The sequence below is a fragment of the Nelumbo lutea genome, chromosome 3, assembly GCF_056320005.1.
Source record: "Nelumbo lutea isolate HS-2025 chromosome 3, American lotus-T2T, whole genome shotgun sequence".
NCBI classification, from domain to species: domain Eukaryota; kingdom Viridiplantae; phylum Streptophyta; class Magnoliopsida; order Proteales; family Nelumbonaceae; genus Nelumbo; species Nelumbo lutea.
In genome coordinates, this window is record NC_142686.1 from 38,196,695 (window position 1) to 38,213,852 (window position 17,158).

A 17,158-nucleotide genomic window follows, 5' to 3' on the forward strand; every position below is an offset into this window, starting at 1 on the left:
ACCTGCCATAAGCAACTTGTCACAGGCAGCTCGGCATAGGCAACTCGCACAGGCAGTTGGCCACTCCGCAAGCAGCCTGGTGTCTTACGAAGAGCTCGCCACTTAGGGGCAGCTCGGCACTTACAAGCAACTCGGCGTATCGCAGGAAGATCTCATGCCTGACAACTGTACCTGACATATCCGAAGACATGTGCCCACGTCTCTCGCTAGGTGGCGCCATGCCTGCCAATCTTGAGAGTTGTCCCTTGATTGGCAGAGCCGTACTCTACAGCAGCCACCTGCACCTGCCACCTCAGCTCTGACGGTAACGGCCGCGACAGAGAGACAGAGGCGGCTACGCCTGACTTGATAGAGGCTGTTACGCCTGATTTGACAGGACACCACTATATAAGGACCTCGACCCCCAAAGACAAGGGGGAGAGATGGAAAAATGTGGAGGTAATCCCTTCTCTCTAGCTCTCTCGTTTCTCCAATATTATCTTCAAAGCTCTCTACAATCAGAGTGCTAACTTAAGCGTCAGAGAGCCCCCACCGGGAAAATACTCTTGGGTCCTCTGATTCAGTTCTCGCAGGTCCCTCAGCTCCCGCCGCCTACAAAGAGGAGGAAAAGATGGAGTTCCCGCAGGTCCCTCAGCTCCTGCCGCCTATAAAGGAAAGAAGACCACCTCATGCAGAGGGCAGTTGAGTTGCGTTGCACCAGGGAGCTCCACCATTCTCTAAGTCACAGGCCGCCTAGTAGGGAGTTCACCACTGGCGAACTCGGTAGCTCTCCGCCAGGCAGTTCGCCACCAAGCAGTTCGCCCCCAGGTAGTTCTCCACCAGGCGTTCGCCACTAGGTAGTTCGTCACCAAGTAGCTCATCACTAAGGCACGTCACCACCGGGTCAAATAACGAGGTACTTAGCCAAAAAATTTTCACATCACAAAACATTGGTACATGGCCAGAAATGGTTACATCAATTGGCGTCGTCTGTGGGAACACGCTACAAAAAAGCTAAGTTCTCATCCTACAAAAGCTAAGTCCTCTTCTCCTAGAAAGCTAAGTCCTCACTTTTTAGAAATTGAAGCTATCGCTTTATAGTTTACATGTTTTATGAACTCAAAAACTACGCAAGGAGCTAACAAACTAAGTTTACTTTCAATTCAGATAAAGCCTCATTAGTCCTCTTCGCAAGGTCCCCCTATAAAGATGAGCTCTTCGTGGCTTCCGCGGGAGTTAGCGGCCAACAGACTACATGGGTGCCCTTACTGGTCGAGCCTTCCAAGGCTCCCGTGTGAGCTGGCGACCTAAAGTTAGTAGTGCTGCCCCCGAAGGTCGAGCTCCTAGTAGCTTCTTGTAGGAGTGTGTGATCGGCATTACGAAGCTGATGCAGTGCAATCATAGTTCTAAGGTACCCACTTGGTCGGCTCGGCACCTTACAGGTAGCTCGGCACCTCACAGGTAGCTCGGCACCTGGTCATCTCGGCACCTCACCGGTAGCTCGACACCTGGTCAACTTGGCACCTCGCAGGCAGCTCAGCACCTGGTCAGTTTGGCACCTCACAGTTATCTTGGCACCTGGTTAGCCCGACACCTCATAGGTAGCTCGGCACCGGGTCAGCTTGGAACCTCACAAGCAAAGCCTATGGGCCACATTACTGCTTTAAGTCCCAGTCGCCTCTTCGGCATGGGCAAAGTCAAAAAAGAGTGGACTACGAGTCACTCCCAAAAGCCTACGGGCCACATTACTACTTAAGACCCAGCCGCCTCTTCGACATAGGCAAAGTCAAGAAGAGTGGACTACGAGTCGCTCCCAAAGCCTACGGGCCACATTACTGCTTAAGACCCAGTCGCCTCTTCAGCATGGGCAAAGTCAAGAAGAGTGGACTACGAGTCGCTCCCAAAGCCTATGGGCCACATTACTGCTTAAGACCCAGTCGCCTCTTCGACATGGTCAAAGTCAAGAAGAGTGGTCAAAATCAGCAAAAGTGAACTATAAGTTGCCCCCAGAGCCTAAGGGCTACACTACTGAACTGGCGGAGACCTCCTCACCTTACAGGCAGCTCGCCATTGGCAGGTAGCTCGCCACATATAGGCAGCTCCCAAAGCCTAAGGAATTGGATTAGCACTTACTAGCTCGTGGACTTACGGGCCAAAAGAAATCTACTCCCTTCGTTGAGTTACTCTCAGCTCAGGAGTGGGGGGCAATTGATGAGGGCAAATTTGTCTCTCCAGTGGAATTGTGATGCATGGCACCTCATGCCAGCTAAGTGTGGCCTCTTGATAGCTCGCCATAGGTAGGCAACTCGCTATAAGCAACTTGCCATTGGCAGCTCGCCACAGGCAACTCGCCATAAGCAACTTGCCACAAGTAGCTCACCATAGGCAGCCACAGGCAGTTTGCCATAAGTAACTTGCCACAGGCAGCTCGGCATAGGCAGTTGGCCCTCCGTAGGCAGTCTGGCGTCTTACGAAGAGCTCGACACTTAGGGGCAGCTCGACACTTAGGGGCAGCTCGGCACTTAGGGGCAGCTTGGCGTATCGCAGGAAGATCTCCTGCCTAACAACTATACCTGACAGATTCGGAGACCTGCGCCCACGTCCCTCGCTGGGCGGCGCCGTGCCTCCCAGCCTTGAGAGCCATCCCCCGAGTCCTCTGATTCAGTTCTCGCAGATCCCTCAGCTCCTGTCGCCTACAAAGAGGAGGAAAAGATGGAGTTCCCGTAGGTCCCTCAACTCCCGCCGCCTACAAAGATGAGGAAAAGATGGAGTTCTCGCATGTCCTTCAGCTCCCACTGCCTACAAAGGAAAGAAGACCACCTCATGCAGAGGGCAGTCGGGTTGCGCTGTACCAGGGAGTTCCACCATTCTCTAAGTCACAGGCCACCTAGTAGGGAGTTCGCCACCAGGTAGCTCTCTACTAGGGAGTCCGCCACCAGGTAGCTCTCCGCTAGGTAGTTCGCCACCAGGCAGTTCGCCCCCAGGCAGTTCTCCACCAGGCAGTTCGCCACTAGGCAGTTCATCACCAAGTAGCTCATCACTAAGGCACGTCACCACCGGGGCAAATAATGAGGTACTTAGCTAAAAAATTTTTACATCACAAAACATTGGTACGTGGCCAGAAATGGTTACATCATCTACTTTTCCCATTCACTCTGAGTTTAAGGTTAATTGGGTATCTAACAAGAAGGTTCTCAACTTTGTCAAAATTGTCTAGTATTCTTTATCTTTATGATAGCTATATAACTATAGAAGTATTTTCAAGCAAGAAGTAATGGAGGTGTTTTTTATTTAAAAGAAAATGGCTAATAAAAATAAAATAAAGAGAATTTAATGGGATATTTTAATAATTTAGCGCCTTTCATTAGCTGATTTAACGGCCAAAGGGTCTTTGTTAATGAAAGTATAATGATATTTGTCACTCACGCCATAATATGGGGTCCTTATAATTTACCCTAATTTCAATCTTTAAAGTAACACAAAATTAAAAATACTTTGAAATTAAAGGTTTGAGAACAGAAGGGAGCTAGTTAGATCGCCTTTCTGGCTTTGTGAGTGTTTGCCTAATGGGCTTTTTCTGCTTTTTATGTTGGACAGGCCAAAACCCAATAAAAAATCATTTGGTGAAGATGCTTTACATAAACCAAAAAGAAAAAAGGAAAGAAACTGATTAATAAAACCGTAAAAAAAAAAAAAAAAAACTTTATTTAACTTTTCAACTAAAAAAACTCGTAAGCAGTCAAATACTTAAAAACGCACTCTTTCAAAAAGTAATTTTTTTCAGAAACCCGTTTAAGCCAAAACCATTTCCAAACACAACCTTAATAATGGGAGGACCACATCTGATCCGTTAGGTCCGATGAAACAATTACATGTTTTGACTCCGGATCTCTCTGCCCACGTCTATCCACAACACACTGTCCGTAAATTGGGAACATTTCTCTATATAATACTAATAGGAGAATAAAATATTCTCCATATATGGATGCGATGTTATGTGAGTAGATGTGGGCAAAATTTGTGTGGGTAAGAGATCCGAACTCACATGTTTTATACTTCTATTTCGCTACATGACAGGGCCATGGACGGACTATACATCATGCCAATAGTGCTGTCTGAAACGATCAGAAGTCACAAACCACCGAAATCAGTCGGTGGCAGTTAGCTTGGAACAGTTAGGAAAAAATTATGATACAAGGACCAGTCGAGCTCCATGGTCCATACGTGTTAAACTGAATTGATTCATTGGTTAGCAGATATTTATTTTAGGTGGTAGTTGTTCCACCCTGTGACGGTGCTTCCCACAGTCTCTCCTCCTTACTACCGTTGGATAATGGGGTGTCCCTACCAAGAAGACCAATTGGCTACAATAGGAACAAATAAACAAAAACTATTATATGTACGTGGCTTTGACAAGTCCATCGCACGTTTGTCGTTCACAGAAGATGATAACTAGTTGACAAGCGCGTTGGGCCCATGGCCCAGGATCCATTTGTGTCGGGTCTGGGTCGGGATGGGATGTATCCGTCCCGAAGCAGCCGATTTATTAATTTTATTTGAATTTCCATAAACCCAGAATGTAACCAATTATTAATTGCAAGGTGCCGACTAGCTGGTCGGTATTTGGTAAAGTCTCTTGTGTTCATCAAACCCCAGCTACACAACAGCTTCGAACTTTATTTTAGATAGTATAATACTATTAACTTTGATAAAAATAAATAAAAAACTTTATTTTTGATAAAATGACAATTGTTTATACGTCCGAATAAGATCTCGCATGTATCTTAATGAATCATTTATATAGGTAAATGCATTTATTCGACCAAGTGATTTTTTATCATGTTTTTTTATTCTCCATGTAAGATTGCAAAATTACCATTTTATGTAAAAAGAATGATATTATTGAATAAACAATATCCAAGTTAAAAAGTGTATTATTTGCATAGATAAATGAATTGTTCGGGAATCATTCTTTTTTGTCCACTAATACTAAAATATGAATGTAAATTTATTTCTTTTCCGTGAGACCTACCAACTTATCCATTCTCACTTCTCGAAAATGAATAAGGCACAAATATTTTTAACCAAAATTATTTTTTATATTTCCAATGAAATTATCCTTTTAAATATAAAATATAGCAAATTTTAAAAAAAACCTTTATATATTTGATATAATTTTTGTAAGCTGCATGAAACTTGACAAATGCCCTAAAAAGCTCATAGAAAGACGTATGCTCTAAAAAATTCACAGAAGCACCAAAATGACCTAAAATCTGAAAACTTCAAATGAAGCTTTTTTTTTTTTTTGTTTCTATGCACCTAAATTTTTTTTATTTAACAATTATATATGATAAACAAAGATGCTTACTAAACAATCTAATTTTTAAAGATAATACCCTAAAAACTCATTACAGTTGGCTATCTAAACTGTTGAAAGATCTTCCTCTTGAAAAACACTTGACAAACGGCACTCTGTATCATACATTCCGGTCCTAATCAGTTTGGAACAGCAGAACTGATTCTGACCCATAACCCAATTATTAATTGAGATACAAATGACATTACCAGAATCAATAAATTTGGTTATTGGTTGATAGATTTGATTATATTGAATAGACCCGACCCGGTTAAAAATTAAAACTCTGTTTGTAGTACCAACCCTACTCCCGTGATGAGAATTTGTGTTTTTCACGTGAGGGAGTTTTGTAACACCACTGACATGGACACGTGTAAAAGCAAAGCAGCTTCCCTTTTTTTTAGTAAAAAAGATGTGATTTTTATAAAGTATAAACTATTACCAAAGAGAGAATTCTATTTCCTCTCACAAAGTTATTTGGAGTTTCATCTATAAAACTCGTGTCATGGACTCATGGACAGGTGTAGTATGATTATTAACAACCAGTAGCGATAAGAAAATATATATAGAGAGAGAGAGAGAACTAGAGCAGGACGTTGCCCTCGCTTGCGTGCTTGGGCCTTAAATCTGTCTGCTTTTTGAGTTTTGACGCGTTGACTTCAATCCTTTCATTCATGATTCCTAACCACAAATCACCAACACACACCGGCCTCGTTTTATTTCACTAAGAGGAATGCATCCATACTGTTTTTTTTTCTTGTTTAAAAAAAAAATCTCAGAAAATTTCCCTTTTATGTATGAGTGAAAAAAAAAAGAAATTATCTGCTTCTGGAATGATATTGTCTAGTTGCATATGCGGATATACTTATACCATACCTATGTGAGGCTGTGGTCAATCTTACTTGAACGAAAACTCAAACCGTCTCACATGGCCGTCATCAGTCAATCGTCCCCACCTATAATCAACTACACTGCAACTACAAAAAACTGTGCCTGTATCAAATCTCAGAAAAATTATATTAATGTTTTTATTCTTTGGTTGTTGAGCTATCCATCCTTCTCCGAACCACTCCCATTAAATTCCACAGCAAATCCAGCTTTCCTGCAGCTAATACACAACGGCCCCGTCACCCGCTCCTTCACCCATTCTTCTCTCTCTCTCTCTCTCTCTCTCATCTCGGGTCCCTCCAATTTTCTTATTACTCTCTACTTGGAGAACCTCTCGTTTTCCTCCTGGTAGTTTACACCCTGACCCTGTCCGCTCAACTAAGTGCGTCACAGCATCAGATATCCCTTCCGCTACTTGAGTTCTAGTCTTTATAAATCCTTGAAGAAAAACCCAAATCATTTTGTCCACGCAGAACAGACGAGACTACTTATAGAGAGTGAGAGAGATGGGGAGTATAGAGATGGATAAGGAGAGACTAACGGCAGAGATGGCGTTTAGGGAAGACTCGTCGTCTGTCGTGATAAAAATCCGGCGAAGGTTGCCGGATTTCTTACAGTCCGTCAAGCTCAAATACGTAAAGTTGGGTTACGGGTATACTTGCAATTACGCAACCCTTCTGATGTTTATTCTTGTTCTTCCATTGTTCGTAGCCATGGCGGTTCAGCTCTCTGGTCTCAGGTTCGACCGGGTTTCCGACATATGGATAAATCCTACTGTTCTTCAAGTCGATTCGGCAACTGGGTGGTCTGGTGTAGCCATCTCGCTCTTCCTCTTGGGGCTCTACTGGGTCAAACGGCCCTGCCCGATTTACCTAGTAGACTTTGCTTGCTACAAGCCCGAAGATGAGCGGAAGATGTCGGTTGAATCGTTCTTGAAGATGACGGAAGACAACGGAGCGTTCGAGGATGAGTCGGTTCAGTTCCAAAGACGGATCTGCACCCGTTCCGGCCTGGGTAACGAGACCTACTTTCCCAGAGCGATTACCGCCAGCCCTCCCAATTTATGCATGAAGGAGGCCCGGGCCGAGGCGGAGGCTGTCATGTTCGGCGCTCTCGACTCTCTCTTCAGCAAAACCGGCGTTAAACCCAGCGAAGTCGGCATCCTAATCGTGAACTGCAGCTTATTCAACCCAACTCCCTCTCTCTCCTCTATGATCGTTAATCACTACAAGATGGGAGGCGGCATCAAGAGCTTCAACCTAGGTGGGATGGGCTGCAGCGCTGGCCTTATATCTGTCGACCTCGCCAAGGACCTACTCAGAGCCAACCCAAACACATATGCCGTGGTGGTGAGCACGGAGAACATCACTCTCAACTGGTACTTCGGCAACGACCGCTCCATGCTTCTCTGCAATTGTATCTTCCGCATGGGCGGAGCCGCCGTTCTCTTATCGAACAGGGGTCGAGACCGCTCAAGGTCAAAGTATCAGCTCATCCACACGGTGCGAACCCATAAAGGAGCTGATGACAATAGCTATAACTGTGTGTACCAAAGAGAAGACCATAAAGGGACCATTGGAGTATCTCTTGCTCGAGAACTAATGGCAGTTGCTGGCGACGCTTTAAAAACAAACATAACCACGCTTGGTCCTCTAGTGTTGCCCCTTTCCGAGCAATTAATGTTCTTCGTCACTCTGGTTCGAAAGAAGGTCCTCAAGTCAAGGGTGAAACCCTATATACCAGACTTCAAGCTGGCATTCGAACACTTCTGTATACATGCCGGAGGCCGGGCGGTGTTGGACGAGCTGCAGAAGAACTTACAACTCAGTGACTGGCATATGGAGCCTTCGAGGATGACGCTTCACCGCTTCGGAAACACCTCAAGCAGCTCGCTTTGGTACGAATTGGCCTACACTGAGGCCAAGGGACGAGTTTCCAGCGGGGACCGAATCTGGCAGATAGCGTTTGGGTCCGGTTTCAAGTGTAACAGCGCGGTTTGGAGAGCGCTCAGAGCGGTTCGGGTTGGCGAGTGCCAAGCCAACCCATGGGCTGATGTGGTTGATCGGTACCCTGTCAAGGTTCCAGCTTGCTGACTTTTAGCCAGGTGTCGTCGCCCTAGTGGACAAAATACACGAGGTGGGTGATGCGTGGAGCTTCGCTTTCCTCTGCACACCAAATTATTACTATTTCTTATATATATAATTGGTCTTTAGATAGTGTGAAATTGTGCATTGTGATTTCCTCCAGCCCCGGGCAAGGGTTCGCTGTTCGTATAAATTCCATTACCTTTCCAACAGAAATCGAATTTCTCTCTCTTCCGCTCAAATACACTGACATGCACACAAATAGGCCCAACAGAAGTACATGGTCAAACAAGTAAAATCCAATATGATAATCAAATATGGGTGTTATCTAAGAGTTCAACCAGGCCAAGGATGAATTAAAAACAGTTGAAGGATGGTCTCACAAAGTTCTGTATGCTAATGTTTTGAATCTGCTGAACTGGTTTGATAAATGTTATGGGTGGTGTATATAAATAGAATAACAAAAAAATAATATAGCTCATAATATAAAACATATAAGGCTTGTAAAAAATGTTACCGATGTATATTATGATTTGCTATTCGAAGGTGTTGTTTATTAAATACTTTCTTGAATTTAATGAATTAGTACTGGAGTTTTTCGTTTTGAAAAAAATAAACAAAAGGAAAAAAAAAAAAAAAAAAGCAGCTCGATTTCTTGTCTTTTTTTTCTTCTTAGTATTCGGTGCCATGCACCATTAGTAATTTCCCCTTTGACCGCTTTTCCCCAAAGTTCTGGTTGCAGGATTTGGAACAAACCAGTTTGTACACCAATGAGCCAGCCCTCATTTGGTAGTTTGGTTTCTTAATACCTCATGGACCTCATTGGTTGGACTTGGTGTCCTTTGGCAAGTCCTTTTAGTAAGAGAGAATCCATCCTATTTTATTCTTGTTTAAGCATACTTAACTTTGGAATTTTGATAGGATCCGATGCATTAGTGTTGGCATGGTTGTACTAAAATCTTTTGACATTCCAAATGACCACAAGATATAATGAGATTTTAGGGTCTTGTCTTTAAAAATTTGGATCATTTGATAAGTGCCCTGGTTTAATATGATCTACCAAGTTCTCAAATAAAATATTTTAGGCACATAAAGACAAAAGCTTCATAGCTTTTTAGAGTATAGGTCTTTACGCCTTTGTCTTTCATTGCCAAATGGAGAAAAATCAAACTTACTTCAAGCTTGGAAAAGCCCAAAAGAACACACGAAAAGACTTACCAAACATCCCCATTCTTGAGAATTGATCTTCTTTCCTGATATATATCGCCTTTGTTCAAGAAATTGGAAAAAGAAGCAATGGATAGTGAAAAGCATATTGGCTGTAGAATTTTAAGAAGGGGACCAAAGATCTCAATCCTGCGATTTGTCAACGATTGTTTTATATTTGCAAATACTTCTATCCCAGCCTGCTTGAAAATCAAGGAAATCTTATCAAACTATGCAAAGGCCTCGGGCCAATGCCCAAATTTCAATAAATCTTTAGTTCTTTTCTCAAAAACCATGTCCCATAGGTTTCAAAAGATAATATCCAAAATGCTTAAAATTCCATTGGAAACTAACTCCAAATCCTATCTTGGGGCTCCCCTAATCATTGGAAGAGTTACAAAGAGTACCTTTGGAAAAATCAAAGAGAAAATGGCTCAAAATTTGGCAAATTGGAAAAAACATTCCCTATCAATTATGGGTAGATTAACCCTCATAAATTCTTCAACTAATATGGTGCAACAATATATAACGAGTTCTTTTAGAATCCCAAAAAATTCTATAGATGAATTGGACAAGATCCAAGGGGATTTTCTATGGGACAATTCAAATGGGAATAAATCTCTTCATTTGCTAAATTGGGAAAAAACATGCACCCTTAAAAGGTGGGGTGGTATGGGAATAAGAAAGCTCCACTGGGTTAATGAGGCCAGCTTGGCAAAGTAAGGGTGGAGGATCATAAAAGAGGAGGACAACCTATGGGTGAAAGTTATCAAAAGCAAATATTTGAGGAAGAAACTTTTGTGGAATTGTAAAATTAAAAAGAGTGTCTCTTGGGCCTGGAAGGGTATTCTCCTGGCCAGAGATCTCATTAAGAAAGTAACTCATTGGCAAGTAGGAAATGGTAGGTCTATTAGCCTTTGGCATGATAATTGGGTTTATGACAGACCTCTATCTGAAACCATTAACCGTGAGATTATGACAAATCATAACATTAAAGTCTCGAACATGATTGATTTTGGAAAAGAATGCTGAAATGAAGACAAAATAAAGGTAGAGGTATCTGACCAAATTTGGCAAGATATTAAGACAATTTTTATTGATCCTAATTCTATGGAGGACAAAATTATTTGGGGGTGCAACCCTAAGGGGATGTTCTCTATAAAAACAACTTATTTATTGAAATGCTCTTTTGTTCTTAACCCAAACGGTACCTTTAATTGGCTGGCTAATATTTGGAACATCAAATGCCCCCCCCCCCCCCCAAAAAAGATAAAGACTTTTCTCTTTTTCCTTCTCAACAATAGGCTTCCTACTAAAATCCATATAAAGAAAAGAGGATATAACATTGATGGCTCTTGTAGTTTTTGTGGGGATGAGGAGGATACTGATCATATTTTTAAAAATTGTGCCCACACAAAGCAAATGTGGTTTATCTTAAACACTCCCCTGGAGGGACCAAATGATAATGAAAACTTAAGTGATTGGTGGACAAGGGCTGGCAATAAAAAGGAAAACAAAATTCTTTTAGTAACGAAAAACTAGCTTTTGTTCTTTTGGGTTGTCTGGAAAAATAGGAACTCAAAAACTTCCAATAATGTTTCAACTCCAATTCCAATTATTTTGGAACGGGCTCTTGATATGATTTTGGAGTTTCTTAGTGGGAGCAAAGATAAAGGCATTGCTCGAATGGACAATGATGAGGGGTAATTTGGCACGACCTAGTAAGTAAAGGTCACGTGGACGCGATCTGCCCGTAGAACGACAACTCAGCAAGGGGAGCCTAGTCAGCAGTTTTCAGAGTTCAGATGTTCGGCCACCTCGGCATAAAGTCACCTTAGAGCCTAAGCCAACTCAGGGCCCAAGAACCAACGTGACAAATAATCGACTCCAGAAGCTTCCCAACAGACTTCAAACATCACCGGATCACGCCGCGTAGCGGTAGGCCTTATCCTCTCCCCACCTGGATCAGGCGGCAATGATAAACTTCATTGATTGATACGTTACTCTCCAACTAAAGCGGAAATGGATCTCATCCACTCAGGCCGAAGATCCCGGAACTGTTTCGCGAGATCCATGATAGCTTAGCTATATAAGGGCATCAACCCCTACGGGGTCCAGGTATGAGCGATTACTCACATTCAAGCAAAATTTGGCACTATTAAAATAAATTTTGATGCCTCTCATAACAATGATGGAAAATGTTCTGTGGCTAGTATTGTTCATGACCAAATTTGATGCCATATAAAATTGGCACCTGTACCATCAACCAAGCGGAAGCATGGGCTGCATGGGAAGCTCATACTCAAGCAACAAACTATAGGGAGCATCCTATTATAATCGAGGGTGATTCATTATCGGTTATCTCGTGCCTCAGCAAAAAGGTGGAAGCTCCTTGAAATTTGAAAGATATCATCTCTTGCTGCTTGAGGAAGAGAGTTCTATTCGAGGGAGGTCTTTGGTACCAACATATTTTTAGAGAATCTAACCAAGGCAGCAGATTGGCTTGCTCATGAAGCCCTTTCTTCTTCTACCCCTTCCCTAGATTTTTGTATCAACTCCCTTCCCCCATCCCTTCTTCTTATTTGTTTTGCAGATTTTTGGTTGTGTGTAGTACACTTCTTTCTCTTTTCAAAATAATAATAATAATAATAATAATAATAATAATAAAGTTTATTAACAAAAGTGACTAACCCCAGTACCTCAAGGCTTAAGTCTTGTCGTTTTTTTTCTTTTCTTTTCTTTTTTGAAATGCCATAAGGCAATGGTTTTTATTCAAAAACTCAATGTTATAATCCTCATAGGTAATATTACAAAGAAACTCAAGGATAGAGGACCAAGTATTAGTGGATGAAATTGTAAGAACAAAATTTAGCAATTCTATGAGAAGCCTTATTACCCACTCTAGGAGTCCATGACACTAAGTAGTTAGGGATGCTCTTTAAGAGAAGTGGTGGCTACACAATGTGAGGGGATATCCCACCACTCATCATTCCCTTAGTAGGTGTTTGGCATCGGTGCTAAGAACATCGAACCATTTTCTCATAAAAACGGCGTTGTGCATGAGGAGTTGTAAGCACCATTTTCTTAGAAAACAGTGCTTATTTTTTATTTGGAATGATGCTGCCACATAGGCGTTTTCTGAGAAAATAACATTGGTTTTGTTTGGTACCAGTACTAGCAACAACGTTTTCAACATTCATCTATATGATCCAATGTCCAAGATGATGCCACATCATTGCAATGCTGGCAACAACGTGTCATTTTCTTAGAAAACACTGAATTTTCCATTGCTCTAGACCACACTTTTCTGATTTCCAAGGCATGGTCTGGAGCAATGTTTTTTCTAGAAAAATGGTACCAAACAAGAGGGCATTGTTTGAAGCACTGCTTCCTCTGATATGGCACCTACATGGCACCATTTTCTCAAAAAAACAACATCGATGCCAAACATCACCTTAATTAACCTCCCAATCCTACTAGCAACAACAAGATTTAATCCCATGTCTTTATTAAAATGAATCAAAGATCCTATCAAATGGACCACCATTAGTTGGTGGCTTCAGTCTTGGTTTGAGGCTTAGGCTTTACGAGAAAGAGGCATAAGCCTCTAATAGAGCTGAGAACGGATTGGATCAGATTCCGTAAAGGGATATCCAATCTAATTTAATAAGAAATCCAATTGATCCAATGAGAATATGTCATATTTTCAATATTATGATTTGAATTTGAATTCGAATATCTTATCAAATATCTTATTTGAATCCAATTCGATTTAAATTGTAATAAAAACGTGATGATATAATATAAATAATATATTATATTATTTATTGATGTAACGCAATCTGATTGCTCCCTCGTATTAGATGACTCGGATGCTTATTCGAATAGTTCATGGTCAGGGCCAAGCTGTGCTAGGCCGAGATGGAGGTGGTTGAGCTGATATGTTCTGCAAGAAGAATGATTAGAGTGTCCGAGTTGTCTTTACCTGAGGTGGGCACTCTGATGCTTAAGTCAAAGAGTGTTTTGAGAGTCTTTGAGAGAATGAGAGAGCTTGAGAGTATGTAATCGTGCATACCTTCACATGTAGAAATGAATGTCTTATATCAATTGTCTTAGCCCTCTTACAATGGGTCTCATCTTCTCGTAGAACCGTTTCCGCTTAGTCGAGTGAATTATTATGTCAGTTACGAGATCAGCGCGGAGGTTATGAACTGCTCGAGTAACACTGAGGCGTGCGGTGCAGTAAGCTGGTCTAACAGTCAAGGCATTAATGTTCCGGAGATCATGGGCTAGTAACATTTCTTCGAGACAAGTCAGCAAGCTTGCTCACAGGTCATCATATATTCCTACAGCTCGTCCAGTCTTTCAAGGTAGGTCGTTGTGAACTAGGAGGCCTACTAGCTCGGCCCGACCGAGGTGGAGGTCAGCCTAGACGAGGTGCTTTATGCTAACTTGCCAAACTGGTTTGCTTAGTCAATGCTGAGGTGACGTTTGAAGTCCACGTGTCGCAAGGCGATTTGGGTTACCAAATTACCTCTCATCATTTATATAATACATTAATATATTAGAATATATAATTATATAAATAATATATATAATATAATATTTCATGAAAAATCGAATCCAGATATATTCAAATTCAATCCATTAACTAAATGTATCAATTTTTCCATTCAATCCGATTTATTAAGATTAAGACTCTTACCAAATCGAATTTGGATTCCAATCGGATTGGACTTTTTTTAGAGTTCGGATCTCTTGCCCACGAGAATTCTGCCCACGTTTGTCGAAGCCACACATGGAGAACATCTCATCCCCTACATAGTATTATGTAGGGGGAGATGTCCCAATTCACGGGGGTAGTGTATTGTGGGTAGGCGTGGGCAGAGTTCTCATGGGCAGGTGATCCGGACCCCTTTTTTCAACCCTAACCTCTAGGTATGCGAAGTGAAAAGTGGTAAGCATTAAAAAAGTTGGCACCGGACTTACGAATGTAACTGCAAAACAATTCAGCGGCCCCCAATGAAAAATGAATGCGCCATTGTTTGCAATAAATTCAATGCATCATTTTGTATTTAACTATGGCGTGTTCGAGTTCACATCTCCGCCCCACAACGCCCCATAGCACATTCCCGCCGTGTATTGGAAACATCCCCGATAATAATAACATAATCGATGATGTCATCATTAGGAGATGTTCTCAATAGACGACAAGGATGTGTTGTGGGGCAAAGATGTGATCTCGACATGTTCGTGTTTCACTAAAGGTTCCTGAATTATTTCGTAACCACAATAAGTAACGTTATCTCCAAAAAACTAGTGACAATTGAGTTATTAATACAAAAAAATGTTTATATATATATATATATTATGTTCTTTTTAAATTTAAAACATATGAGAGGAGAACACATTGGCAATTATGAGGTTATGGGTCAAATAAAAACAACAAAATGAGAAGTCAATAAAGCAAATGGTGTTCTTATTAGTTTCTCTTAGGGCCCATTCATTTGCTGGTAAGTTAGGGGTGGGAAATGGGAAATTGGTCACAGGGCCTTATGTTCTTTTGCCAGGAAGTTTAAGGCCCATAGAAAGTGAACTTTCTCTCTGATAATTTTTTTGGTTACTCTCCCAGATAAGTTTTGCCATTCTCTCATGTGGGTAAATCACTTATGCATAGAGAAGGAAAATTGGTCAAACTATGTGGGACTAAAATGTCTTTACCAATACATAAAAGTTAGGGGTCTTTTGAGAAATTGTTTCACTTACCCTACTAACACTTCCTGGCAAAAGAACAAAGGTAAATGTCTTTGCATGGGAAAGTGTTATTTATTGAAGTAAACAATTTTTCAACAAACGATTGAGACCTTAGGATTTTAGAAGAATTCAATGCAACAAGGGCCCAAAGAACCTTCACTAACCTCTCTTCATTCTTGGTCAAATCAAGTGAGATTTTTTCTCTAATTTCTCCGCAAGAAAATACTATTTACCCAATTTTTACTGTTTGTTTTCACAGAATAAATCAACTAAGTTGTTTCCCTTCTTCTTAACTGTTGGGCAACTAGATCTAATATCAACTATGTGAACGATTCATCATATGATCCCACTAATGAAACAAAGTTTGATGATGATGAATTTTTGATAATCTAAAACATTTTGATTGGTCATTAATAATAAAAGGGAAGTAAACCAAGATGTAAGGAAATTGTATAGAAGAATAAACAAGATAACATGCTCCCTAAAAATAAAAGCTTTTTTGTGAATTTTAATTAGGAACAATAAGCTCCCAAGAAAGGAAAACTTAATTCGAAGAGGTCTCAATTGTGACTCAGACTATCTAGTTTGTGGAAACCTAGAGGATGGGGACCACATATTCATTTATTGCCAAATGGCTTCTCAAGTATGGTCCTTAGTGGAAGATGAAATTAGCAAATTCCTAGGCCAGAGGTTGATTAAAACCAATCAGTCATTGAATGGTAGATGGATATTATTTAGGGGTGGCCACGAGCTGAGCTTTTCACAAGCTGTCTTGATTTGGTTTGGTCTAAACCAAGCTTTGATCTGAGCTCGAGCCCAATAAAGCTCGGCTTATGAGCCTAATCGAGTTTTTACATACATATATTATAGATATAACAAATTATATATTATAGATATAAAAAATAAAAAATAAAAAAATATTATAATATAAAAAATAATATATAAATAAGGGTAAAATACAAAAACCTCCCCTAAAGTTTTTGACAATCATAAAACCCTCCCCTATAGTTTCATTTTAACAAATGTCTCTCCTAAACTTTTGAAAAACTCTACAAAAACCTCCCTTCCGTCACTGTCTTAGACGGAAAACGTTAGATTGATGCACTAGTTTTTTTCCCAAATACCCATTCTACCCTTTTATAAAATATTTTACATACAAAATTACTAAAATAACCCCATTTTAACTCAACAAAAACCTCCTTTAATGATCATCTCAGTAATTTTACATACAAAATTACTGAAATATGTATTTTTGTTGAGTTAAAATGGGATTATTTCAGTAATTTTGTATGTAAAATAATTTATAAAAGGGTAAAATGGATATTTGGAAAAAACTAGTGCATCAGTCTAACGTTTTCCATCTGGGACGGTGATAGAAGGGAGGCTTTTGTCGAGTTTTTGAAAAGTTCAGGGGAGATATTTATTAAAATAAAAGTATAAAGAAGGTTTTTATGATTGTCTGAAACTTCAGGAGAGGTTTTTGTATTTTACTCTATAAATAAAAATAAAAATAAAAAATGTTATGTATAATATTTTTTATTTTTTATTTTTTGCTACAATGATCGGGCCATGTTTGGCATGGTCCATATCATGCCAAGCCATGCTGGCCCATGGGCAGCACAACTCACTTTATAGCTGTGACCACTTCACAGCCTGTGTGTAGTAGGAGTCGTGTTTGATTTCCTTATTAAATATATAAAAAAAAACATTATTATTGGTCATTTGAACAATTAAACAAATTTGGATTTGAATCTTGAAATATAAAGAATTTATGATTGTTAGTTGATTAGTAGTTATTTTATTGAATGCTAAAAATCCTAGAATTTGTTGATTATAGACTTAAATCTTATTGACGCTTGGACATTCTATCTTCGTTTGTCATATCGGTTTT

General features: G+C 40.5%; 1 protein-coding gene across 1 annotated transcript; it reads left to right on the forward strand.

Moving 5' to 3' along the window:
- Positions 1-6,207: 6,207 nt before the first annotated feature.
- On the forward strand, positions 6,208-8,523 carry KCS1 (3-ketoacyl-CoA synthase 1). The gene has a single exon (XM_088974835.1). The coding sequence runs from the start codon at positions 6,730-6,732 to the stop codon at positions 8,314-8,316; it is 1,587 nt and encodes a 528-aa protein (XP_088830961.1). The 5' UTR covers positions 6,208-6,729; the 3' UTR covers positions 8,317-8,523.
- The last annotated feature ends 8,635 nt before the right edge of the window (positions 8,524-17,158 follow it).